The sequence below is a fragment of the Pleurodeles waltl genome, chromosome 2_1, assembly GCF_031143425.1.
Source record: "Pleurodeles waltl isolate 20211129_DDA chromosome 2_1, aPleWal1.hap1.20221129, whole genome shotgun sequence".
Classification (NCBI taxonomy): domain Eukaryota; kingdom Metazoa; phylum Chordata; class Amphibia; order Caudata; family Salamandridae; genus Pleurodeles; species Pleurodeles waltl.
Genome location: NC_090438.1, coordinates 75,596,426 through 75,621,933, shown reverse-complemented (window position 1 = coordinate 75,621,933; position 25,508 = coordinate 75,596,426). Strand labels below are relative to the sequence as shown.

General features: G+C 45.9%; 1 protein-coding gene across 1 annotated transcript in view; it reads left to right on the top strand.

Annotated features, from left to right (window-relative positions):
- Window positions 1–25,508, top strand: part of LOC138261357 (G-protein coupled receptor 83-like) — a 769,995-nt gene that overhangs the window by 443,569 nt on the left and 300,918 nt on the right. Inside the window, exon 3 of the mRNA XM_069210228.1 lies at window positions 16,274–16,399. Within this exon, the coding sequence (XP_069066329.1) occupies window positions 16,274–16,399 (126 nt within the window). The remainder of the gene's footprint in view (window positions 1–16,273; window positions 16,400–25,508) is intronic.

Genomic DNA, 25,508 nt, shown 5'->3' with positions numbered 1-25,508 from the left:
CAGGTAAATCCCCACCTGTTTATTATACATGCGATGGGACTCACACAGTGCATAATCTGTTTGTACAGAGCCGACGCATCAGTGATGCTCTCATTTCAAGAAGAGCTCTGCTGAGCAGCTAACATGTCCCTAAACAACTGCATTGCCAAAGTGTAAGATCATGATGTCTCAATACATTATGCAACAATCTGAGAACAAAAGAGATTTGTTATAAATGAACCTCTGATGCATGGCACAGGAGGTCCCTTTGATACCCAGTTACCTGAACATAATAGCATCAATCAGTAACATATGTAATATATGTAAATTTGTGGGCTGGCGGTCTCATCATGGGCTCTGTTATAAATCATTCATTGCAATTATTGGTGCATGGCGAATCAATAGTAAACTAAAATGACTTAACAAATTTAGAGAAATAACTATGACCCACATTTTGGGATTAAATGAGGCAATTAATAGTGCAACCAGTGAGAAGAGATAAACACAGCACGTACTTAAATGCTGCTTTATGACTTGGGCACGATGATCTGTTTTGTCCCAAAGCAGAGATGAACATTTGTACTGTGTGGCAAAGGACGCCCTGGTTTTACAAGCAGCTTTGCTGGGGGCGTTACAGAAAGTGCCCCAGAGACACACTGGGCCGGTAAGCCTGCTTTTTTCGCACTGGGTCACTTTGGTGTTACATAAGGGTATACAGCCAATTACGTAGTCTATTCTGCCGGTTGTGCCAACACAAAGTTTACTGTCAAAATATCAAGCGTGTGTCTCATTTGTACAGGTTGCGGTGCATTCTGTCTTTGTGCCCGTGTTGTATCACACACATGGACACAAAGCTAAAGAGACAATCAGGAGGAGCATTCCCAAAGGCCACGTACAGGGGGTGTAAGGTCAGTACTCGCCCGTGAGAGCCCCTTGAAAGGGGAGTACAGGGATGGAGCCCTCGTGATCTTCCAGGCATCCTCCATGTAGGCAGAAGTGGTCTCCCATCACGAATATCCCTGGGGGGGGTCTTTTTACCCTCTAAAACTCGGGCTTGGATGCCGTCTGCACAGTTAAACGTGGACAGGTGGCTGCAAACAACACGCCCACCTTTCACTAGTGCCCTGTCCCCAGCAGATTAGAGAGTTTATACTGACTCAGGGAATGTCACATTCATTGTAATGTAGTACACTGTTCCAGTTTACACCAGGTGTGCCATGATGCAGATCTGGATAGTGCATCCAGTAGGTAGTATGGGACCACAACGATTTACTTCTCAACAGCAATTGGAGTTGTATGAAATTAGAATGAATTTATGTTTGCAGCAGGATAACAAATGGGTGGTTTTGTAGGGTGCATAGGAACCGCTGAAGAGCCACCGTTTTATACAATGCCACTCATACCGTTATGTGAATTGGCAGGGATTCCTAAGAATCTGGGGGGCTGAGTTACCATTTTTTGATACAGCACAAGGTGGCAAGACAACTCGCTGAGCTGCATTAAATGAAGCGGGCAAGGATGTGCCATGTTTACTCTTACTGGACTGGTGCATTATGTGCTGCCCAGTGCCAAAGCATGCAGCCTTACACCATGGTACAGGCAGGATTGCATTTTACTCTTTCTAAGTGAGCTGCGGAATGCATTACCATTGCCTTGGTAAATCTGAGAATGCACCACAAAGCCTGGGAAGGTTTGTGGGAACAGCCATGCTCCACCCATGTAATGCCTTACAGGTGCAGAGTAACACAAGCTAGTGGCTTGCACTGCCTTCCCTTTCTCCAGATATACTAAGCAATGCATGGCCAAGAAAGAAAGATGGCCTTGTGCGGCTGGCTAAATTTGACATAAGCGTTAATTTACCCATGCAACATCCTGTGAAACGCAAGGACAACACAATCCTTTAATAAATCTGGCACCTAGGCTCCGAAGAAACCCCAAGATATTTTCAGAAATACAAAAGAACACAGTTTTACTAATTTGAGCTTCTGTGAGTTCCTCAAACTTGGAGTTGCCCTCAGGAAGTTGTGGAAGTCTCATAAACTGGACCTTTTAACGTTATTAAACTCTTCCCTCTCCCTCTCTCTCTAGTCTTGTCCTTTATATAGGCGTAGTCTCCTTTTGAATACAAAACACAATTCCCACATCACACAGCACAAAAGAGCCCCCTTTGCAGACCGATTATAAAAATGAATGCATTTCTTTCTTTAAAGGAACAAATATAATTGATTACTCTAACTATATACGTGCTACATCTATATAACTTAGTGCGCACTGATGAATTGACAGTTTATATCAGGAAACTGACATATTGTCTGACATATATATATATGAATGCTATACTGTTAACTGCGTAATATTAGTCCTTTGTGAACGTTAATAAAGAAATCTGCAAAAAACAAATGCCCAAGTGTGGTAGTTCACTATATAAGAAAGAAAAATAAAACTAAATACTGATCAATTGTAATACATCCTGATTTATTGAAAGACTGTATATTGGTCCCGCTAGAACAGTGGGAATACCTGCATATTTTGCATATTTGCATAATGGAGTCTCAGCCATTATGGGGGTGATTTTTTGCTATTGCACAAATGCGCAGTACTCTTGTTTAATGTCTATCATGGGACAATGTTGGTAATTTCCTTGTATATTGTTGGCATCTAAGTTGGTCCTGGAAGAATGGCGATAATTATTGCTGTATAGAGAGCATACATGGCCGGGTGCTGTATATTTTAGCATAATACTGATGGGAGAATTTTTTTTTTTGTGTGGTCATTCCCATGTGTTGTGTGCTGATGCTGCTAGTTTGGTAACACTGCACTGCTGTCCAGTCCCCATTGTGTGTTCCCTGACTCCTGAAGCATAATGAAAGTGGCAAATGTCTAAGTGGCATATCCACATTTTCAGTAAGATCATGGTATATGGTGCAGCAAAATAAACACTGGCATGCGAAGGTAAATGTCACACCTGGACTGCAGCACATGGGCAAGGGTCGCTCCCAGGGGGGGCATTTTTTTGGGAAGGCCTTTTCTGCCCCCCCCGGGGGCAGATCGGCCTATTATTAGGCTGATCTTCCCCCGGGGGGAGGGGGGGACAGAAACCTCTAGGCACCAGGGATCATTTTTTTTTTGTATTGTTTTGGTTCTTTTTTAGGTGGGGAGCGACCCCTTAGGCAAGGGTCGCTCCCCTAGGGGGCAAATTATATTTAGGCCATTTCTGCCCCCCTTGGGGGCAGATTGGCCTATTTTGATTAGGCCGATCTGCCCCCAAGGGGGCAGAAACCACTAGGCACCGGGGATTTTTTTGTTTTACTGATATGGAGCGACACCTTGGACAATGGTCGCTCCCCTGGAGGGGAAAATTGTATTTAGGCCATTTCTGCACCCTTTGGGGGCAGATCGGCCAATTTTTGCTACACCAAGCAGAAACCACGAGGCACCGGGGATTTTTTTTTTGGCGGCAATGTCACGCAGGGGAAGCGACCCTTTAGGCAAGGGTCGCTCCCATGGGGGCAAATTTATTTTAGGCCATTTCTGCCCCCCCTGGGGGCAGATCGGCCTATTGTTCTTAGGCCGATCTGCCCCCAACCTCTAGGCGCCACGGCAATTTGTTTTTTTTGTTGTTTTTTTTGTTTGTTTGTTTTTTTAGAGATGGGGAGCGACCCAATAGGCAAGGGTCGCTCCCCTGGGGGCAAATTGTATTTAGACCATTTCTGCCCCCCTTGGGTGCAGATTGGCCGATTTTAGGTCAATGGGGGCAGAAACCACTAGGCACCGGGGAATTTTTTTTGCGCCAATGTCACGCAGGAGGAGCGATCCCGTAGGCAAGGGTCGCTCTCCCGGGGGGAGGTTGGAGGCAAATTTATTTTAGCCCATTTCTGCCCCCCCGGGGGCAGGTCAGCCTATTGTTATTAGGCCAATCTGCCCCCCGGGGGGGCAGAAACCTCTAGGCAGCATGGCAATTTTTTTTTGTGTTTTTTTTTGTTTGTTTGTTTTTTTAGAGGTGGGGAGCAACCCATTAGGCAAGGGTCGCTCCCCTGGGGGGCAAATTGGATTTAGACCATTTTTGCCCCCCTTGGGGCAGATTGGCCGATTTTAGGTCAATCTGCCCCAAAGGGGGCAGAAACCACTAGGCACTGGGGATTTTTTTTTTGGCTCCAATGTCACGCAGGGGGAGCGACCCCGTAGGCAATGGTCGCTCCCCAGGGGGGTGTGGGGGGGGCAAATTTATTTTAGGCCATTTGTTATTAGGCCGATCTGCCCCCAGGGGGGGCAGACACCTCTAGGCGCCAGGGCAAAAAAAAATGTTGGTGTTTTTTTTTTTGTTTGTTTGTTTTTTTAGAGATGGGTAGCGACCTATTAGGCAAGGGTCGCTCCCCTGGGGGTCAAATTGTATTTAGACCATTTCTGCCCATTGGCTGATTTTAGGTCAATCTTCCCCCAAGGGGTCAGAAACCACTAGGCACCGGGGATTTTTTTTTTGGCGGCAATGTCACGCAGGGGGAGCGACCCCGTAGGCAAGGGTCGCTCCCCTGGGGGGCAAATTGTATTTAGACCATTTCTGCCCCCCTTGGGGGCAGATTGGCCGATTTTAGGTCAATCTGCCCCCAAGGGGGCAGAAACCACTATGCACTGGGGATTTTAGTTTTGGCACTAATGTCAAGCAGGGGGAGTGACTGCTTAGGCTAGGGTCGCTCCCGGGGGGGGGGTTGGGGGGTAGAGGAAAAAATTATTTTAGGCCATTTCTGCCCCCCCTGGGGCCGGCTGAGCTAGAGGCCAAAATCCACAGGTAAGCACTGTTTTCTATGAAAAAATTTGATGTGTCCACTTTGTGTTTTGGGCCATTTCCTGTCGCGGGCGCTAGGCCTACCCACACAAGTGAGGTATCATTTTTATCGGGAGACTTGAGGGAACGCTGGGAGGAAGGAAATTTGTGGCTCCTCTCAGATTCCAGAACTTTCTGTCACCGAAATGTGAGGAAAATGTGTTTTTTTTAGCCACATTTTGAGGTTTGCTAAGGATTCTGGGTAACAGAACCTGGTCGGAGCCCCACAAGTCACCCCATCTTGGATTCTCCTAGGTCTCTAGTTATCAAAAATGCACAGGTTTGGTAGGTTTCCCTAGGTGTCGGCTGAGCTAGAGGTCAAAATCTACAGGTAGGCACTTTACAAAAAACACCTCTGTTTTATTTATAAAAATGTGATGTGTCCACGTTGTGTTTTGGGGCATTTCCTGTCGCGGGCGCTAGGCCTAACCACACAAGTGAGGTATCATTTTTATCAGGAGACTTGGGAACGCTGGGTGGAAGGAAATTTGTGGCTCCTCTCAGATTCCAGAACTTTCTGGCACCGAAATGTGAGGAAAATGTGTTTTTTTAGCCAAATTTTGAGGTTTGCAAAGGATTCTGGGTAACAGAACCTGGTCAGAGCCCCACAAGTCACCCCATCTTGGATTCCCCTAGGTCTCTAGTTTTCAAAATTGTACAGGTTTGGTAGGCCTAGGTGCCGGCTGAGCTACAGGCCAAAATCTACAGGTAGGCACTTTGCAAAAAACACCTCTGTTTTCTTTAAAAAAATGTGATGTGTCCACGTTGCGTTTTGGGGCATTTCCTGTCGCAGGCGCTAGGCCTACCCACACAAGTGAGGTATAATTTTTATTGGGAGACTTGGGGGAACATAGATTAGCAAAACAAGTGTTATTGCCCCTTGTCTTTCTCTACATTTTTTTCCTTCCGAATATAAGAGTGTGTAAAAAAGACATCTATTTAATAAATGCCCTGTAATTCACATGCTAGTATGGTCACCCCGGAATTCAGAGATGTGCAAATAACCACTGCTCCTCAACACCTTATCTTGTGGCCTTTTTGGAAATACAAAGGGTTTCTAGATAGCTATTTTTCACTCTTTATATTTCAGCAAATGAATTGCTGTATACACGGTATAGAATGAAAATGCACTGCAGGGTGCAGCTCATTTATTGGCTCTGGGTACCTAGGGTTCTTGACGAACCTGTAAGCTCTATATATCCCCCGAACCAGAGGAGCCCAGCAGACGTAATGGTACATTGCTTTCAAAAATCTGACATTGCTGGAAAAAGTTACAGAGTAAAACGTAAAGAAAATTTATGTTTTTTTTTACCTCAATTTCAATATTTTTCTTTTTCAGTTGTTATTTTCTGTAGGAAACCCTTGTAGCATCTACACAAATGACCCCTTGATGAATTCAGAATTTTGTCTAGTTTTCAGAAATGTTTAGGTATCTGGGATCCAGCATTTGTTTCATGCCCATTTTTGTCACTGACTGGAAGGAGGCTGAAAGCACAAAAAATTGTAAAAATGGGATATGTCCCAGTAAAATGCCAAATTTGTGTTGAAAAATTGGGTTTTCTTATTCAAGTCTGCCTGTTCCTGAAAGCTGGGAAGCTGGTGATTGTAGCACCGCAAACACTTTGTTGATGCCATTTTCAGGGAAAAAACCACAAGCCTTCTTCTGCAGCCACTTTTTCCCTTTTGTTTGAAAAAAACGAAATTTTCACTGTATTTTGGCTAATTTCTTGGCCTCCTTCAAGGGAACCCACTAAGTCTGGGTACCTCTAGAATCCCTAGGATGTTGAAAAAAAAGGCGCAAGTTTGGCGTGGGTAGCTTATGTGAACAAAAAGTTATGAGGGCCTAAGTGCGAACTGCCCCAAATAGCCAAAAAAAGGCTCGGCACAGGAGGGGGAAAGGGTCTGGCAGCGAAGGGGTTAATTTTACAGTGGATTTGCAGATCCTTCACAAATTCCCAGCATCGCTTTAAAAAAAGCAGTTTTGGCCTCAGACATGGTCTCTCTGCCACCCCATCAGCAGGCCTAGTGTGCCAGGATATCCGTACCCAGGCCCCTATGTCTTTTTTGCTATTATCTTAGGACTCTGGACTAGGTTCTGAGTACCAACATGGCTGCCACCACTTCGTGGTTGATGTGGTAGCAGCCAATCATATCTCAGCATCAGATCTGTGGATCCTCCTTGGTGTGATATATATACACTTTTTCTAACTTTAACTTCTCCACAACTACTCAACGGATTGAGACAAAAACACAAAAAGCACTCTTTGTGGCCCAAGATCTAGCTTTCTCACAAATTTATGTACATCCATTTAGCGGTCTGGACTGGAGCGGTGTCTAAAGTTCCTATGGAAAAATGAATGGGGAAAACCCATTTAGAGAACCCCTTAGCCCCCTTTGTTTCAGCCACCGCTTGACAGATCACCACAAAATGTTACATTCACAAACTAGTGAAAAAAAGCACTTATTTGGAAAGTTTTGTTGAGATTCTGCAAATGGCACCCCTGTGTAGTTATAGTTAGGATGTAGTTCCCTGCTAATAACTTTGGTGCCGCCTGACAAATCTTCACAAGGTTTTTAAAAATGCTACAACCATTACTGCTGAACTGAATTATACCACATTTGGCTGAAAGCTAGATCTTTACCCCATATTTGTGATTTTTTTGATTTGGTGTTGGTGTGTCTAGTCATTGTTGAGAAATTAAGTTTCAAAATTGTAAGAAATTTGGATGGTTGGTTATGCGGGAGTCACGCAGGGAACCGGCAGGCATGCAACTTCAAATAATAGAGCCATCTGATCGACTTAGGGGGGCTTTTTTTCCTGTCAGCGCCCTGCTCCTGTGGGAGCAACAGGTTTCTGCAAGTCCTGAAGGATCTCATGCGCTGATTGGCTGGCTGCAAAATGAAATGTTGTGGCCTCATTACAGCACATGGGGATTCGGTCCTGTGTCCTGGAAGTAAAAGGAAGACGTATAACGGGGCAGGGTTGGCGTACCCTAATCCCCTAGCCATTGTGGGAGGGTACCAGAAGGACACCTGGGTCAAAATACAAACAATTGACATTTTTGGGTTCCTGCCAAAATCCACAGGAGCTTGCATTAGCCACTTACTCTTGTGAGAGTCCTGCTGGAGCACAGGAACCCACTCTGTCTCCTGCAAGAGTCCAATGGGAACCATTATTTGTAACAACGTGGGTATTGGTGTCTGTGGTGTGTTGACCTTAGACGACGTGGGTGACCACCTATGAGGGATTGGGGGTAGGCAGTAAAATGTTATTTTATATTGAAAACAACCCGGAAATGCAATGAAAACCAACGTTGAAAGTAGTATTCTAGTTAGGTATGATAATATCTTACTTTATTACTGGGATCCAACAGTGATGGCTAAGTCGGTTTCATTGCTGATGACCTGGAGCCCGGCCTGCCCTGGGCTCCGACAACTGGGCCAAGTACCTCTTCCGCACCTAACTGTCAGTGGTAGCGCAATTCCAGTAGTAGGATTCTCAACGAGGAGGTAGGTGTAAAGTAAGCACAGACTCACAACTCAAAACACATCCAGCAACCACAATAACTGATTGTCCAGTTAAGTACTTGCATTTATATAAAAAGAAGTATTGATCTACTAACACAAAGCACAATACAACACACTGCAATAATATACACAGCCTTCTTGAGGCAAGCCCACTAGGGTTAATGGAGTCAGCTTTCCAGTCACACTTCCCCATTTATGGCTGATGGTTAGTCCTCATTCATATATGGTAGCATTCAAGCTAGGTCTGCTAATGTGTTTGAGTTTCAGAAGTTGTATGGGGCTCTTTGGCAAGATATCTGAATCCCTACGATGGAGCTTGTTAATTCAGCACAGGTTCTCCCAGGGCTCTGCAGCCCATTTGTCAGTCCTGCCCTCTCTTGCAGAGTGGTGATTCAATGTCCCTCGGCACACTTGGGCCAGTGGGTGGTGTTCACATAGCAGAAAGCAGTAGTCAGTATGGCCTCTGTCCTTCCTGCTCTTCTAATGCAGTAAGTCTCTACTGGAGTCTGGTGGCAGGTATCTGATAGGGAGCTGAAATAGTTGCTGTACCTCTCCAAGGGTCACAGCCATTTGCATCTTCTCCATTTCAACCAATGATCTGCTTCCTCCTTCACAGTTTCTTACTCCTAACATTTATGTAGGGTCACTGCAGACGCAAAGAGAGTGATGGTTCTTTCTCTTCATCATGGCTCTCCCCTAGAATACAGGAAATCTGGGCGGCAGAAACAGGATGATGGACCCCTGCAGGTCACTGCGCTTTATCAGGCAACAGTCCTCCATCTTCCAAAGCGTATCACCTTAGAAAGTTACCTTTATTCTTCACCAAGGCCCCATCCTGGCATGGGGGTTGCTGCCAACCTGATCAGTGCAGAATCTCACACTCCTGTTCCGTGATCCACAAAATAGGATCCCCACTAGACCTCTCTCCCTCCTGTCAATCTCCTTTACTGGTCTTTGGTCAGGCCGAGACTGGTGCTACAATCTCCAGGTGAGTGTTCTTCATCCTCCTGTGTGCTGTCAGCATGGGACACTAGCACACCCAGAGTCCCCATTCCTGGTCACAACAGGCAGCTGTTATGCTGGGCTCCTCTACGCTGATGCACAGCTTCCGTTTGATGACTTGAGGGTCTCAGTATCCCCTTTTTATAATCCATTTCCAGATGCACTTGAGATTTAGTGTCTCGGCTTTGAAGTTTAAGTTTCCAGGATTGCACACTTTGAAGTAGCAACTCTTTGTTGTGCTCTTCCTTCAGGGAGCAGTGTTCGAAAGCAGGACTCCCATCCTAATAGCCCTAAACACACACCAGGGAAGTGACTAGAAATTCACACCTGAATGTTAGCCTTAAGGATATGTGCTTCAAAAGCTTATCATCCTCATTATCTTCCTCAGATGTGTCGAACCCTTTGACCAGTGACCTTCTTTTAGAATCAAATAACCAAATAGCCTGGCTCTTGCAGCCTGTATCATGGTCAAATCAATAGATGCATTTGGTAGTTGGTCTTTGTGTATTGTTCCTACACAGTGAAGCAAAGGGCAGTAGGTAATAGCAGGACTGATTTGATGAAGGGGAAGAGCTGTCACCTATCACACTTGCATATCATAAAGGCTCTTCTTTGAGACACTCACAAAGGGTTTGACTCTAGTGTTTTATAACCCCAGACAAGCTGGGGCCCGAGCAGGGAGGCAGGAAATTCCAAACACCTCTAGGGGTGTTAAAATCCAGAACCTTCTCCTTCCTTAAACCTGAGTACAGATATAGATATTGGACACTCAGACCTAACTGTCAGACCCAGAAGGACTGCTGTGCTGCTCTGCCATAAGGACTGCAACTCTGTTGCCCAGCTGCCTGAGTGAGGAGGATGGGACCTGCATCTTGAACCCAGTGACTAGCCTTCTGATCAGAAGCCCCTGGGACAAAAAAGGCTCCAATCACCTTGAACCAGCACCAGCACTCTGTCTGCTGTGAGTCTTGCCCCCCAGGTGGTGACACCCCATTCCTGGAACCTTGTAAGTGGGCCTGAAGGTATCATTCCAATGTATCTGTGGTCCTATGGGCACCACCGATGCAGAGCTCTGCATTTCCTTGCAGATCCGCTTCAGAACTGAAGCTGCACAATGCATCCCTGATGCAGGGTTATATATTGCAGCCTGCAGACTCCTCAGAACTGCCAATGCGCAGTGCATCCTTGACGCAGATCTCCACACCACAAGCCCCTTGTCGAAAGCATCCTCAACGATGATGCAGGATTCCGCATTGCAGCTCCTCAGCTTCTTCGGAGCAGCGGGAGTGCAACACATCTTTGATGCAGGACTTCCAATCGCAAGCCCCCATTGACAGCATCCTCAGTGATGACGCAAGACCTCACAACGCAGCCTCACATCTCCTCAGAACTGCCACTGCACGACACATCCTCGATGCTGGATCTTGCAACACTCCACAACCAGAATTTAGGATACTCTTGTTCAGTGGACTTAGCTTGTCCCGATATCCGACCATGTTCCATTTCATTTGGCCTGAAACTGTGACTTTGTCCCTGCTCAGTGTGACTAGCTAGCTACTGCTGGCGCTTTGTGTTTCTAGGCACTCTTTTTACTTAACTTAAATCTTTAAAACTGAATATGTCCGGTTCCACTGATTGGATTTTTGTTGTTTTGGTTCAAGTATTTTATTAAATTTCACTCTATTTTTCTAAATTGGTGTGGGACTTTTCTTGTGTTGTATTTTTTTATTACAATTTCAAGCACTGCACAAATACTTCACACATTGCCTCTAAGTTAAGTCTAACTGCCTTTGTGCCAAGCTACCAGAGGGTTAAGCACAGGCTAATTTGAGATTTCTGGATCCTGCTTAAGTAGGTTTTGACACTGTCAACCAGTAACCCGATAACAGTAATGTTATAGTTAGGTGAATTTTTCAGTGACAACATGTTTTACTCTGAAAAACACGGAACTTCAGCAGTTGTAGGAGTCATCTTAAGTAATTGTAACTTCTGCCCAAAAGTAACTATAACTCGTGCCCCCACCATGCACAGAGTTGTCATCAATTATGTAATTTCAGATGTTGCTGTGACATGGTCAGTGATGTCATAGAACATGCCATGAGTGATGTAATATAAGAGGTAATTAGTAGACTTGTGTTATAGTTCCCTCAGGGCACGAATTATAGTTACTTGCAATAACTATAACTGGTGAGTTTCAGTCTTTTTTATAGCATTACATTGTCACTGAAATTTTCACCTAACTATAGTGTTACTTTAGCCTTTGTTTTTTTCAGTGAATTTCTATGTTTCTGTTGATGTAAAGTAAGATACTATTATCATACGCAACTATAATGTGACTTTGTTTTTTTCAGTGATTTTCTAGAGTTTTGTTAGGTAAAGTAATATTTTATTTCCATGTGTAACAGTCTTTGGACGTGTGCAGTGTAGGGTTGGTTGCAGTGCCTGGTCTATTGGATTTATGAAGAAATAAGGATATCAACATATATTAAGCAAATGGATTGTCTCTGTTAAAATATGATCAATAATTACAACTAAATGTATATTTTAATAATTCACACAGTCACTGTTTATTAAAAGTGATTACTATAAAAAGATGTATTAAAGCTCAATAAAAAAATTGAGATGCAGTCCCCAGGGCCTGTAGTAGGTCTCGAAGGGGCATCACATGCCCCACACCCCTTTAAAAATAATACAGCCCTGGTGGACCTTTTCAGGCTTGGGGAGTAGGCCGCAATCCATGGTTACTGTTGGACCCTGCCCTTTTTGAAGGGTCCCACCTAGATTTTTGCCTTCTGTTACTGAACCCATCTTTGCTGGCATTAAGACTCTATGGACGTTTTCGATGCTGAACAGTGATAAAAGCTTACACATGAATGGCACAATTGAATTACTTGTAAATCCCTAGTCAATGGTACCAGGTGTGTCCAGGGCCTATAATGTACTAGTAAGTCCCTAGTCAATTGTACTAGATGTATTCAGAGCCTGCAAATTAAATACTGCTGGTGAGCCTGCAGCACTCATTGTGTCACCCACTAAAGTATCCTTGTAAAACATGCCTCAGGCCTGGCACTGCAGCCTGTGGTGCGGTTTTAAACTGCCATTTCGAGCTTGAAAAAAAAACCCTTTTCCAGGCCTAAACCTTCCTTTTATTACTTTTAAGTCTCCCCTAAGGTAGTCCCAAAAGGCTCATAGGGCAGGATTCGGTTAGCCCAGTAACTCAGCAGATTGGCTCTGCTACATCTCACGGCCGGGGGAGCAGTGGAATCGGCTTAGGGGTTGAGAACGGAGTTGAAGTCTCCGCCTACCAGGGTGAAACCGGATGGAAAATGTACCATCTCGTCCTGGAAGGTGACTAGGAACTCCTCCAATGCAACTGGGGAGCGTATATACATAGACTATTAAGCGTTTGACCTTCTCGTACCCCTGTCAAGGCAATGAATCAAACTTTAGGGTCAGACCTCGTTGTGATCTCTGTCAAGGGAAACATTCTGTGGAGTAGTATTGCTATCCCCCTGGCATCCCTACTGAACCCAGCACGGTACACTCTGTCAAAACAGTAACACGCAAGAATGTTACACTGGGAGCCCAGCAAGTGTGTCTCCTTCAGCATCAATATGGAGGGAGAGGAATGAGGTACACTGCCAAGGACCGTGAGAGCTTAATCTTATCCAGCAAGCCGTTCATTTTCCATAAAATTATGGTATAAGGGTGTCCCGGAGGGCAGCGGGAGTCATTGGTATGAGCCATCAGCAAGCTTTGGCCTTTGTGTGCGCCACCAGCAAGCTTTAGCCCTTGTGTGTGCCCGACACCAGGGGCCTCAGGACCAGGTGGGTGACTATCTGTAAAAAAAAGTGTTTTAGAATACACTTAGTAACCCTTGAGCGTTGTTATTCTCTCTAGAGCTGCTGGATCAGGAGGACCCTTAGCAACACCAACCTCTAGGACACTTGGCATTGTCAACATATAACAATTCCATGCATGGAACAACCCTTAACTGTATATGTTTCTTTATGTTCACATACAAAATGTAAAATGTGTTTTTCAATTGAGATAATTTTTCTTCTGAACAATGTCAATTAAAGTACTGTGTAGAATTCACTACAACTGTTAGAATACACAGGGATATAAACATGAATAAAATTTGTATCAACCAACCATCTCATTCCCCCCACCCCATATTTCCCCGTTGAAGCATCTGTCACCCTGAACCTTATACCCCAACTCCCCAACAATCTGCAATGGGAATGAAGTGGTGGACCCCTCCTCTAGATCGGATTCATGCAATAAAGTGTCTGCCTCCCCTCAGGTGGTCAGTCAACGGTCCTCAAGGCTCTAGTATGTAAAGTTTCATTGGTTGGCAGTTCCCCCCAACTACGAGATTTGAGGGGTCTGGCTTAGCCTCTCCTTCACAGGGCCACCAGGGAAAGATCGCGCAGATCATGTGCAGACGAGTCCAGTTTCTGAGATGCTGAAGGCTGTATTGTGTCGAGGATTGGGGATGAGGAGGCGCTACAGTGCTTCCTTTTGCACGACTCGGTCCAGCCTCTCTTGCGGCAACGATCCTGGGGAGGGGTCCCTGTCAGGCGCCGATCCCTCCGGGGGGAGGGGTCACTCTGCGGAACCAGGGCATCTCGGTATGCCACTCCCAGGCAGACTCTGGGGTGTCAAAGAAGAAGGATTTGCCATCCATGAGCACTTTAAGCTGCACAGGGAACATATGCATGTAGGACCTATTTAGTGCTCTGAGTTTTTGACTGTCTCATAGGGGCGACGCTTACCTTGGACCTCGTGTGTATAGTCTGGGAAGATAAGCACTTTATCATTCTGATAACAAAGATTGGATTACGTTTGCACTTCTCTAAGGATGTGATCCCAGTCTTTGAAGTTAAGGAAGTGCACTATTTGGGGAAGCCTCTTGCCCCCTGTGCGCATGTTTGATCACAAACCACTGGGACAACTATTCTGCAGGCATCCATGACCTGAGCCACTGTTCCAAGAATTTAGCAGGGTGTGTATTTTCAACTCCTTCCGGAAACCCCGCAAATTGCAGGTTGTTGTGCCTCGACCTATTCTCTGCATCTTCTGCTCACCGATAGAGGTCACCCATCTAGGTCTGCAGCTGGGCCACCCTGGCCTTGAGATCCGAGACATCATCTTCTATGGTGGACACCCTCCCCTCCACTTCTGTAATGCGACCCACTGCCTTCCGGAGATCTTGTCGCAGGAGGCCGTCTTCTTGCACTTCCCCGATCTTAGCCTCCAGGGTGCTCTGAGAGGACTGTATGGCCTGCCGGATTGTGCCTAGCCCCTCAACTGTGGCTGTGCCTGCAGGTGCGGTGTGACCGCCGGTGGCACCCGGCTGATTTTTTTAACTGGTCTATCCAAGGCTGAGAGGTGGGGGGTAGTTTGAAAGCTTCATCTCTTTCCATTGTTCAGGTGACCCTGCTCTGACTTGTTGAGGATTGGCCAACTTGCTGGGGTGGCATTACAAGCAGCTAACCGGTGCCACCTCTCTAGTGCCTGCCTACGTTGCCCCTGGTAGCACTACAGACAAGGCCCCAGATCCAGAAGAGTTCAGCTGCCTCCTTGTGTCCAGCAGCTAAGAGGAGGTTGGCCCCAGCTTGTCCCAGCATGGAAGTGCTGCTCTCCATTCGATGGGGGAGCATCAGCAGGACTCCATCCTTCACCCTAGTAACTTCCACTGGGGTCAGGCTCTGATTGGGTCGCTCCAGCATCCCAGCACCGGCTCCACAATAACCTCTGTAATTTTGAAGGCTCACGGGTCAGCAGCGCCGGAGCTGACCTCTCACCTATACTTCTCAGTATTTAATGCAAATCTAATCCCAATCATTTCCCCAAGACTGGGAAAATATGGATTATCCTTCAGCCCTGATCTATGTACTCAAACCAAGGCTCAGAGCTGCTTATAAATAATAGACTAAGATGGTGAGGAGTTTCATGACAATCCTGTCTTCAGTTCAATTTATCAGTTGTATTTGGAGACTTTGAGTGATATTTCAAGGGGGGGGGAGGACGTCTGGTCTAGCTACCAGTCCCAGCACTAATGTGTTCCATTGCATAACAGCCTGTCCTTCTCCATATCGTCTCTACAAGGTGGCAAGAGTGTTGACCTCAGCCTTAGCCCACCTCAGCAGATGCCCCAGTCACAGACACATCTCAGGGATTCTAGGAGGCTTTCATGCCCTCAATATACACCATCTTTACCAAGACAAGGGCAAGGTCCATGAATCTCATGAGGTATTTGTGCAGAATCCACTTTTCTTCGTTTCTGGGCACTTTTCAAGGTGCTGTATGAATTGGAGAAGCACACAGTGAAAAACATTCAGAAAGATGTACAAAAACAGAAGTAAAATACTAATTTAGAAGAATCAACAGAAGACGTATTGAAGAGAAACAAATAGGTAACATTAGCACACTGTAAGTAATCATTGCTTGAGTATTAGAGAGATGTACAATACGTCAGACATGATAGTATGAGGAGGGTTTCGCTTCATCATACTTTAAAATAAAAAAATAAAATGCATTTACTATATGAACTACCACAGCTGACATAAGCCAATGTGTGTCACTGACCTGGCAATTGTAATATGTCGTGTTTGACCCTCATAAAATAGTCCCTTTTACTTGCTAATGGGAACCCTTTCCCAGCATTACTAACCTGCTACATTCAGCCGCTTGTTCTTCTAAGGTTGTTAAAATGTGTATCTTGTTAAATGCATTTTTCATGCTGAAAGAATGTGCCAGTAAGTACTATGCAATTATTTGTTCTTTCTGATTGAATGTGAATGTCAATTACAGGCAATGCAAAGCTATCATTTTACATCTACTAGTGGCCTCTCCTTTCTCTGTCTCATTGGTACACATATATAATGTGCCACTTTTTGAACATGTAAAATCTAAAGTTTATTTGTAACCCACTAGGTTCGTTTTGTGAATAGTACCTGGATGTTCGGAAAAGCCATGTGTCACGTCAGCCGCTTTGTGCAATATTGTTCCCTTCACGTCTCCACATTGACCCTGACTGCCATAGCACTCGACAGGCATCAGGTACAGTAGAGTTACAAATAAACCTTTTATCAGTGTGGAAAAAGCTTTTAATCCATTTAATGCTTTTGACTTATTTCACTCCCAGTAGACGCTGTAAAATATTATTCAAGTAATAGTGTGTGTGTATGTCGCCAGTGGTGGTCTGCAGTGTGGCGGTCGCAAGTAGGTAGTTATAATTGAATATGTGACAGAACAACTAGGTCCTAAACAACTATAGCCTAAACCACTACTGCTAAACAACTAAAAAGTCTCTACAACTAAGTACTGAACAACTACTGTCTGAACAACTATTGTGTCTGAATAACAATTGCCTGAACAACTAATATATATATATATATTCTAAACAACTAATAAACCATAAAAAAACAAAAGGAAAACCTTACCTTAAAATTAATTGTTCAGGCAATTGTTATTCAGGCACAATTGTTGTTTAGACAGTAGTTGTTCAGTACTTAGTTGTAGAGACTTTTTAGTTGTTTAGCAGTAGTGGTTCAGGCAAGTAGTGGTTTAGACCTAGTTGTTCAGGATGTTTCCCGTTATAATTAGGACCTAGTTTCCAGAGGAAGACAGTTTTTTGTTTTGCCAATAACTTTTGCACCTCTTGATGAATCTTCACAAACTTTTTAAAACAAATACTCTATTGGCTCCAGCTGCAGTCTTGAGAAGTTTCTGTCAAGTGGGCGCTTAGAAAAAGGGGATGCAGGGGGTCCCAAAACATGTTTCCCAATTCACTTTCCAATAGAGATTTTGAACACGACCACAGCCTGAACAGCTGAACGGAATGACACCAAATGTGGCAGAAAGCTAGGTCTTGGTCCAGAAAGCACGTTTTTTGTAATTTGGTGTATATCCGTTCAGTGGTTTTAGAGTTATTAAAGGGCAAAAAACATAGATTTCTATGGATGTAGATCCTCTGCTGAGTCAACTATCTCCGTGCTGATATTTGATTGGCTGTCAACACTACAACAAGGAAGTGTTGACAGCCATCATGGGACTCAGCTTCAGCTGAGTCCCAGAATAAAAATGAAACAAAAGAAAAGGGCCAGAGTAAGGTCACCCTGAGCACCTAACTTTGGTCTAGGGGTCCCTTCCAGACACTGCCAAGACTAAAAAGCATTTTCTTTTATCTAGGAAAAATCTGTGGATTTTTGCAAGATTTGTTTTTTTTAAAAAGGGGTGTCTCCCACCCTTTTTAAAAAATGTGACCCCTAGGTGGGCCAGGACCCGGGTGCATTTAGAAAGGAGTGAAGCGGTTGGGGGCCCCTCCTTTGGCTTATATTAGCCCCGGGACCACCACCTCCCTGGGGTGATTAGAAAAAATGTGTGGTGGTCCCCTCTGCACCCCAGGAACCACCAACTCCCTGGGGCAAAATCTTTATTTTATATGGGAGAGGCCTGTATGGCCTTCCCCAAAGCCCCGGGGACCGCACCTCCAAGGGGCTAAATAACAAGTTGATGTGGGCTGCCATCTCCCCGGGCAAGTAAGTACAATTAAGTGGGGGCCACGCAACCCCCCTGCAGCACCAGGGACCGCCGCTTCACCGGGGCTGAAATATGATAATGGAGAGGGCTTATTGCAGACCCCTGGTCCTGGGGATCACCGTCTCCCCAGAGCAAAGTTTAAGGTTGGAGGGGAGCTGCATGGCCCCCATTAAAGGAGCCAATAATGGCCCTGGGGACCACCGTCCCCCAGAACCAGCTCCTGCTATGTCCCATGGTGCCCACCCCCGGGACATAGCTGTTTGCTCTGACTTAGTGGGAGCTTTGACACAACTCAGCTCCCAGCAAGCGAGAGCTGTCAAACGGCTCTTGCTTTCTGGGAGCGGATGTTTCCTCTGTTTCCCTGCTTGCAGACATACATGTTTAGCAGCTCCCTGTCTGTGACAGCACTGCCTGCTCCTACAAGAGGCGGGGAGCTGGCTGGGATTGATGGGCACTCGGGCCCCCACTGTGGTCCCGTTGCACACTGGGGGGCACCCAGGAGAGATGGTCAGGTCCCAATGGATGAGGTCCCCGGGGCTGAAATCAGCCTGGGGGAGGAGTCCGCACAGCCCTCCTCCCCAACACTGGCCACTCATCCAATGATGTAGCACTTACTAACTAACCAGAAGAAAGTACCCCAGTTGGATAAACAGTTTGTGCAAAACTGAGGACTTTTGTTGGATAAACAAGCAGGTGAGCTTCCGTTCTGGTCATGATGCCCATTTCACAGAAATTAAACCTGAACAGGAAGCACTTACAAATATAATCGGAACAGGTGTCCTAGTTAAAGCTCCACTTCTGGAAAGGAAAAATGATCCTAACTCCTGGGCTTGATGAAGGCAAAGAAAGTGTGTTTACTCTGCGATTGCATATTGAAAAACGATCTGAAATCCTTCGTGGGGATAAATGCATCTTTCATCTATTGGAGCGCAATCAGACACTCTCATACCCACTCTCACATCCATATGAATCCTCTGACACTCACTCTCACACAGACCCTCCCACACCAACTTTCATACCTGGAGACACCCTCTCACACCTATTCTCACACCCAGAGAGACAGGCCCAACGGCCAACTTCCGCTACACATGGCCAGTGGCCATGTGCACCGCAGGGTTGGGTGGTTAGGTGGGTTGGCTACAGGGGCTGGCTGAAGGCAGTGATTGGATTAATATACAGTAATGAAAATTAATTTACATTGAAAAAAACATAGACATTCACTGAAACAAAACAAAAGTTACAAGAACATTATAGTTAGGAAACAGAGTTTAAAAACCCATAGAAATTCACTTAAAAAAACAAAGGTTACAGGGATGATAGAGTTAGGTTCTGAATTTACTCATATAAAACCAGAGAAAATCCTTAGTTATAGGTGCAGGTATTTCAAGTAACTATAACGCAGTGCCTAAGGCAACTAAAACGCATGCCCTCGCCATGCACTGCTAATTACCACAGATATTACAGCGCTCATGACAACTTTTATAACGTCAATGAAAATATCAATAAAAAATTAGAAGTCAAATTATTGAAAAATAAATTGTGCTTGGCATGGGTGTGAGTTGTAGTTACTTTAGGTCACAAGTTATAGCTACTTGAACTAACTAACTATAACTGCTGAATTTCCTCATGTTTATGTTTATAAATGTTCTCTACCCAAGGGCCCAGCCAAGAACCAAATTGGCGACCACAACTTTCCTTTCAGGACCCAAGTCTTCTGAGTCACTGAATAAAAGACCCTAGGAGAGATTACCATATTTTTTAAGGCACTTCTAGCTTTAACTCTGTGCTCTTCAGCAGGAGTGCTGAGGCTCCTTGTGGTCTGTTCCATGGGTGCACTAAGCAGCTTGAAAAATATTGCAAAAAAACTCAAAGACATGTCAATGCTTTTATAGTAAAGCTTTAATAATTGTTTGCTTGTGCTCAGTGGCCAAAGGCAGTGTCTGGTGTAGGACTGGCTGCCCGGATGAGTTGGACACATGGCCTGGCTGTGCTTGGTGTGGGTTGGCATTACTTATGGTGAAAATATATTACTATACATTAAAAAACCTGTTGGAAGCGGCCTGTTGTGGGTGGCTGTTGTACTACCTCAGCCAGAAAAACCTACCACTCCCGTTAGGGGTGGGGGATTACACTCACTGCATAACCTGCGCTCACCCTTGATAGCTTGGCACTGAGCAGTCAGGCTTATCACAGAGTGTAGGAGGCTGGACTGGCTTGTAGTGAGTACCAAGGGGTACTTGCACCTTGCACCAGGCCCAGTTATCCCTTATTAGTGTATAGGGTGTCTATCAGCTTAGGCTGATAGATAATGGTAGCTTAGCAAAGCAGCTCAGGCTGAACTAGGAGACGTGTGAAGCTACTACAGTACCACTTAGTGTCATATGCACAATATCATAAGAAAACACAATACACAGTTATACTAAAAATAAAGGTACTTTATTTTTATGACAATATGCCAAAGTATCTTAGAGTGTACCCTCAGTGAGAGGATAGGAAATATACACAAGATATATATACACAATAGCAAAAATATGCAGTATAGTCTTAGAAAACAGTGCAAACAATGTATAGTTACAATAGGATGCAATGGGGAAACATAGGGATAGGGGCAACACAAACCATATACTCCAGAAGTGGAATGCGAACCACGAATGGACCCCAAACCTATGTGACCTTCTAGAGGGTCGCTGGGACTATTAGAAAATAGTGAGAGTTAGCAAAATAACCCTCCCCAAGACCCTGAAAAGTGAGTGCAAAGTGCACCAAAGTTCCCCTAAGGACAAAATAGTCGTGTTAGAGGGAAAATGCAAGGAAAACACAAATCAGCAATGCAACAACGATGGATTCCTGACTGAGGGTACCTGTGGAACAAGGGGACCAAGTCCAAAAGTCACAAGCAACTCGGAGATGGGCAGATGCCCAAGAAATGCCAGCGGTTGGTGCAAAGAAGCTCTTACTAGGCTGAAGAACTGTGAATACTGCAGGAACGACAAGGGCTAGAGACTTCCCCTTTGGAGGATGGATCCCCCACGCCTTGGAGAGTCGTGCAGAAGTGTTTTCCCGCCGGATGGACGCCAACAAGCGTTGCTACACGCAAATCGTGCGTTTGGCGTTTTTGGACGCTGCTGGGGCCCAGGAGGGACCAGGAGGTCGCAAATTGGACCTGCAGAGAGAGGGGACGTCGAGCAAGACAAAGAGCCCTCACTGAAGCAGGTAGCACCCAGAGAAGTGCCAGAAACAGGCACTACGAGGATGTGTGAAACGGTGCTCGCCGAAGTTGCACAAAGGAGTCCCACGTCGCAGGAGACCAACTTAGAAAGTCGTGCAATGCAGGTTAGAGTGCCGTGGACCCAGGCTTGGCTGTGCATGAAGGATTTCCGCCGGAAGTGCACAGGGGCCGGAGTAGCTTGCAAAGTCGCGGTTCCCAGCAATGCAGCCCAGCGAGGTGAGGCAAGGACTTACCTCCACCAAACTTGGGCTGAAGAGTCACTGGACTGTGGGGGTCACTTGGACGGTGTCGCTGGATTCGAGGGACCTCGCTCGTCGTGCTGAGAGGAGACCCAAGGGACCGGTAATGCAGCTTTTTGGTGCCTGCGGTTGCAGGGGGAAGATTCCGTCGACCCACGGGAGATTTCTTCGGAGCTTCTGGTGCAGAGAGGAGGCAGACTACCCCCACAGCATGCACAAGCAGGAAAACAGTCGAGAAGGCGGCAGGATCAGCGTTACAGAGTTGCAGTAGTCGTCTTTGCTACTATGTTGCAGGTTTGCAGGCTTCCAGCGCGGTCAGCGGTCGATTCCTTATCAGAAGGTGAAGAGGGAGATGCAGAGGAACTCGGCTGAGCTCATGCATTCGTTATCTAAAGTTTCCCCAGAGACAGAGACCCTAAATAGCCAGAAAAGAGGGTTTGGCTACCTAGGAGAGAGGAAAGGCTACTAACACCTGAAGGAGCCTATCAGCAGGAGTCTCTGACGTCACCTGGTGGCACTGGCCACTCAGAGCAGTCCAGTGTGCCAGCAGCACCTCTGTTTCCAAGATGGCAGAGGTCTGGAGCACACTGGAGGAGCTCTGGACACCTCCCAGGGGAGGTGCAGGTCAGGGGAGTGGTCACTCCCCTTTCCTTTGTCCAGTTTCGCGCCAGAGCAGGGGCTAAGGGGTCCCTGAACCGGTGTAGACTGGCTTATGCAGAATTGGGCACCTCTGTGCCCAACAAAACATTTCCAGAGGCTGGGGGAGGCTACTCCTCCCCTGCCTTCACACCATTTTCCAAAGGGAGAGGGTGTCACACCCTCTCTCAGAGGAAGTTCTTTGTTCTGCCATCCTGGGCCAGGCCTGGCTGGACCCCAGGAGGGCAGCTGCCTGTCTGAGGGGTTGGCAGCAGCAGCAGCTGCAGTGAAACCCCCGGAAGGGCAGTTTGGCAGTACCAGGGTCTGTGCTACAGACCACTGGGATCATGGGATTGTGCCAACTATGCCAGGATGGCATAGAGGGGGCAATTCTATGATCATAGACATGTTACATGGCCATATTCGGAGTTACCATTGTGAAGCTACATATAGGTAGTGACCTATATGTAGTGCACGCGTGTAATGGTGTCCCCGCACTCACAAAGTTCAGTGAATTGGCTCTGAACAATGTGGGGGCACCTTGGCTAGTGCCAGGGTGCCCACACACTAAGTAACTTTGCACCTAACCTTTACCAGGTAAAGGTTAGACATATAGGTGACTTATAAGTTACTTAAGTGCAGTGTAAAATGGCTGTGAAATAACGTGGACGTTATTTCACTCAGGCTGCAGTGGCAGGCCTGTGTAAGAATTGTCAGAGCTCCCTATGGGTGGCAAAAGAAATGCTGCAGCCCATAGGGATCTCCTGGAACCCCAATACCCTGGGTACCTTAGTACCATATACTAGGGCAGTGGTTCCCAAACTGTGCGCCGCGGCTCCTTGGTGCGCCGTCAAAATTAGCCAGGGGCGCCGCACACAGTCTGGAAACCACTCGGAGGTGCTTTTAATCGGTAGCTTTTCACCGTGGTTTTGGAAACAAAACCCCCTGCATTAATTATTGTGACCAGCGGAGGACGCCAGAGTACCATTAATAATATCCCTATGACAAAAGAAAAGAAACCATTTAAAATAAATGGTTTTCAGGAACCTGAACGAGAGAATTAAGAAGTCAAACTGTAAATAGTGTAGGTACAGGTACAGGCTGGGATTATGTTCCCCCACCCGCCAAAAAAAAGTAACATAATGGGGAGCCGTGGCCAACACGGCCAATACGTCAAAGGAGCCGGGGATCGAAAAAGTTTGGGAACCACTGTACTAGGGAATTATAAGGGTGTTCCAGTAAGCCAATGTAAATTGGTAAAATTGGTCACTAGCCTGTTAGTGACAATTTGAAAGTAATGAGAGAGCATAACCACTGAGGTTCTGGTTAGCAGAGCCTCAGTGAGACAGTTAGGCACCACACAGGGAACATATACATGCACACCTATGAGCACTGGGGCCCTGTGTGACAGGGTCCCAGTGACACATACATATAGGCCACAAACCTATGAGCACTGGGGTCCTGACTAGCAGGATCCCAGTGACACATAGCAACCATACTGAAAACATAGTGTTTTCACTATGAGCACTGAGGCCTGGCTATCAGGATCCCAGTGAGACAGTGAAAACAGTGACCAACACTCACAAACAGGCCAAAAGTGGGGGTAACAAGGCTAGAAAGAGGCTACCTTCTCACACAACCCCCCCCCCAAACAAAGGACAATAAGGCTAACCTTGGCCAGTTGAGACTTTATTGTCTAAGTGGTGATAAGTAGAGAGTAGCTCTGCAATAGACTGGTTACTCCCTTTATCATCCACTATATGGTTACTTCCCTGTGGGGATGTAAACCACCCTGTTTGAAGTTTTTTTAGCTAAGCAACACTGTGAAGATGTATTTTCAGAGTTTCTATCAGTAAGTTTTAGTTTAGAGCAGTGGGAATTGTCCACTGAACCTATTTGTAGTGATGGAAATGCCAGACAGGGATGCTGTCTCAGAAAAGCCATAGCTGGGCAAAAACTTTGTCCATCTGGCTGGAAGAGAGAACAGGGATGCTGTTTCTCTTGAGTTGGAGCAGGGCAGGGATGCTGTCCTATCAGCTCCACACTAGGGCAGGGATGCTGTCCTAAGTGTTGTGAGGCAGTGCAGATTTTCTGCACTAAAGTTTCTCTGGGAGGGTTGGAGGGATGCTCCATGTTAACTAAAATGGTGCTCTTTTTCTCACCAATGTTAGTTATCCCACAGAGAGGTACTTCCACCTCAGGGAGTCCAGCTTTGCTAGCTGATGATTCCCTTGGAACAGGTGCCACCCCAGGAGAGGTTTCTCCCACCACAGGAATAGTATCCTGAATGGTAGGGTGGTTAGGGGATACTGTGATACCCTTTTTACCTGTTGATGGAGAGGGATCCTGAGTTTTCAGGCCTTCTCTCCTTTGCTTTTTCATTTCACTTGAAATGAGAGGGAACAATTCCTCAGGGATGCCCAGCATGGCTGCATGGGCATAAAACTCTACATCAGCCCAACCTGAGGCCTCTAGGTCATTACCTAAGAGACAGTCTACAGGTAAGCTAGGTGATACCACCACCTGCTTAGGGCCAGTAACTCCACCCCAACTAAACTGAATTATAGCTAAGGGAAGAAACTTAGTGGAGTTATGGACATCAATAATCTTATACTGTTGTCCAATGATGTGTTGTTCAGGAGGCACTAGGTTTTCAGTCACCAAAGTGAAACTGGCACCTGTGTCCCTGTAGGCCAAGGCCTCAACACCATTTATTGAAACTGTCTGCCTGTACTTATCCATTGTAAGGGGACAAGCAGCCAGTGTGGCAAGGCCAGTGCCACTAGGTGTGACAGAAACTGTCTTGGGACTGATTACATCAGTTTCCACTATGGACCCATAAGTGAACCCAACTACACCCTTTGCTTGACTGTTGCCAGCAGTCCCACCACTAGTACCACTACTGCTAGGGGCACTAGAGCTTGATGTATTAGTGGTGGTAGGCTCAGGGGGTTTACCTGGACAGGACTTATCCCCTGGCCTATGGCCTCTGTTTTTACACACAAAGCACCAAGGCTTTTTAATGTGTGCAGGTTGGGAAGAAGAGGAAGAATTTGTTTTATCCCCACCCTCTGAAGAGTGTTTAAGATTTGAAGTGGGATCTTTGGTTTTACCCTTATCCCCATGCTTATCTTGAGATTTTTCACCATCTTTCTTCTTATTGCCATCTTTGTCACCCCCTGTATGAACTTTTCTGTTCACCCTTGTTCTGACCCATTTGTCTGCCTTCTTTCCCAATTCTTGGGGAGAGGTCTGATCAGAGTCTACCAGGTACTGGTGCAACAAATCAGACACACAATTATTAAGTATATGCTCTCTCAGGATTGTGTTATACAGGCTTTCATAATCAGTAACTTTACTGCCATGTAACCACCCCTCCAAGGCCTTCACTGCCTGGTCAATGAAATCAACCCAGTCTTGTGAAGACTCCTTTTTGGTCTCTCTGAACTTTATCCTGTACTGTTCAGTGGTTAAGCCATAACCATCCAGGAGTGCATTCTTAAGAACTTGGAAATTATTAGCA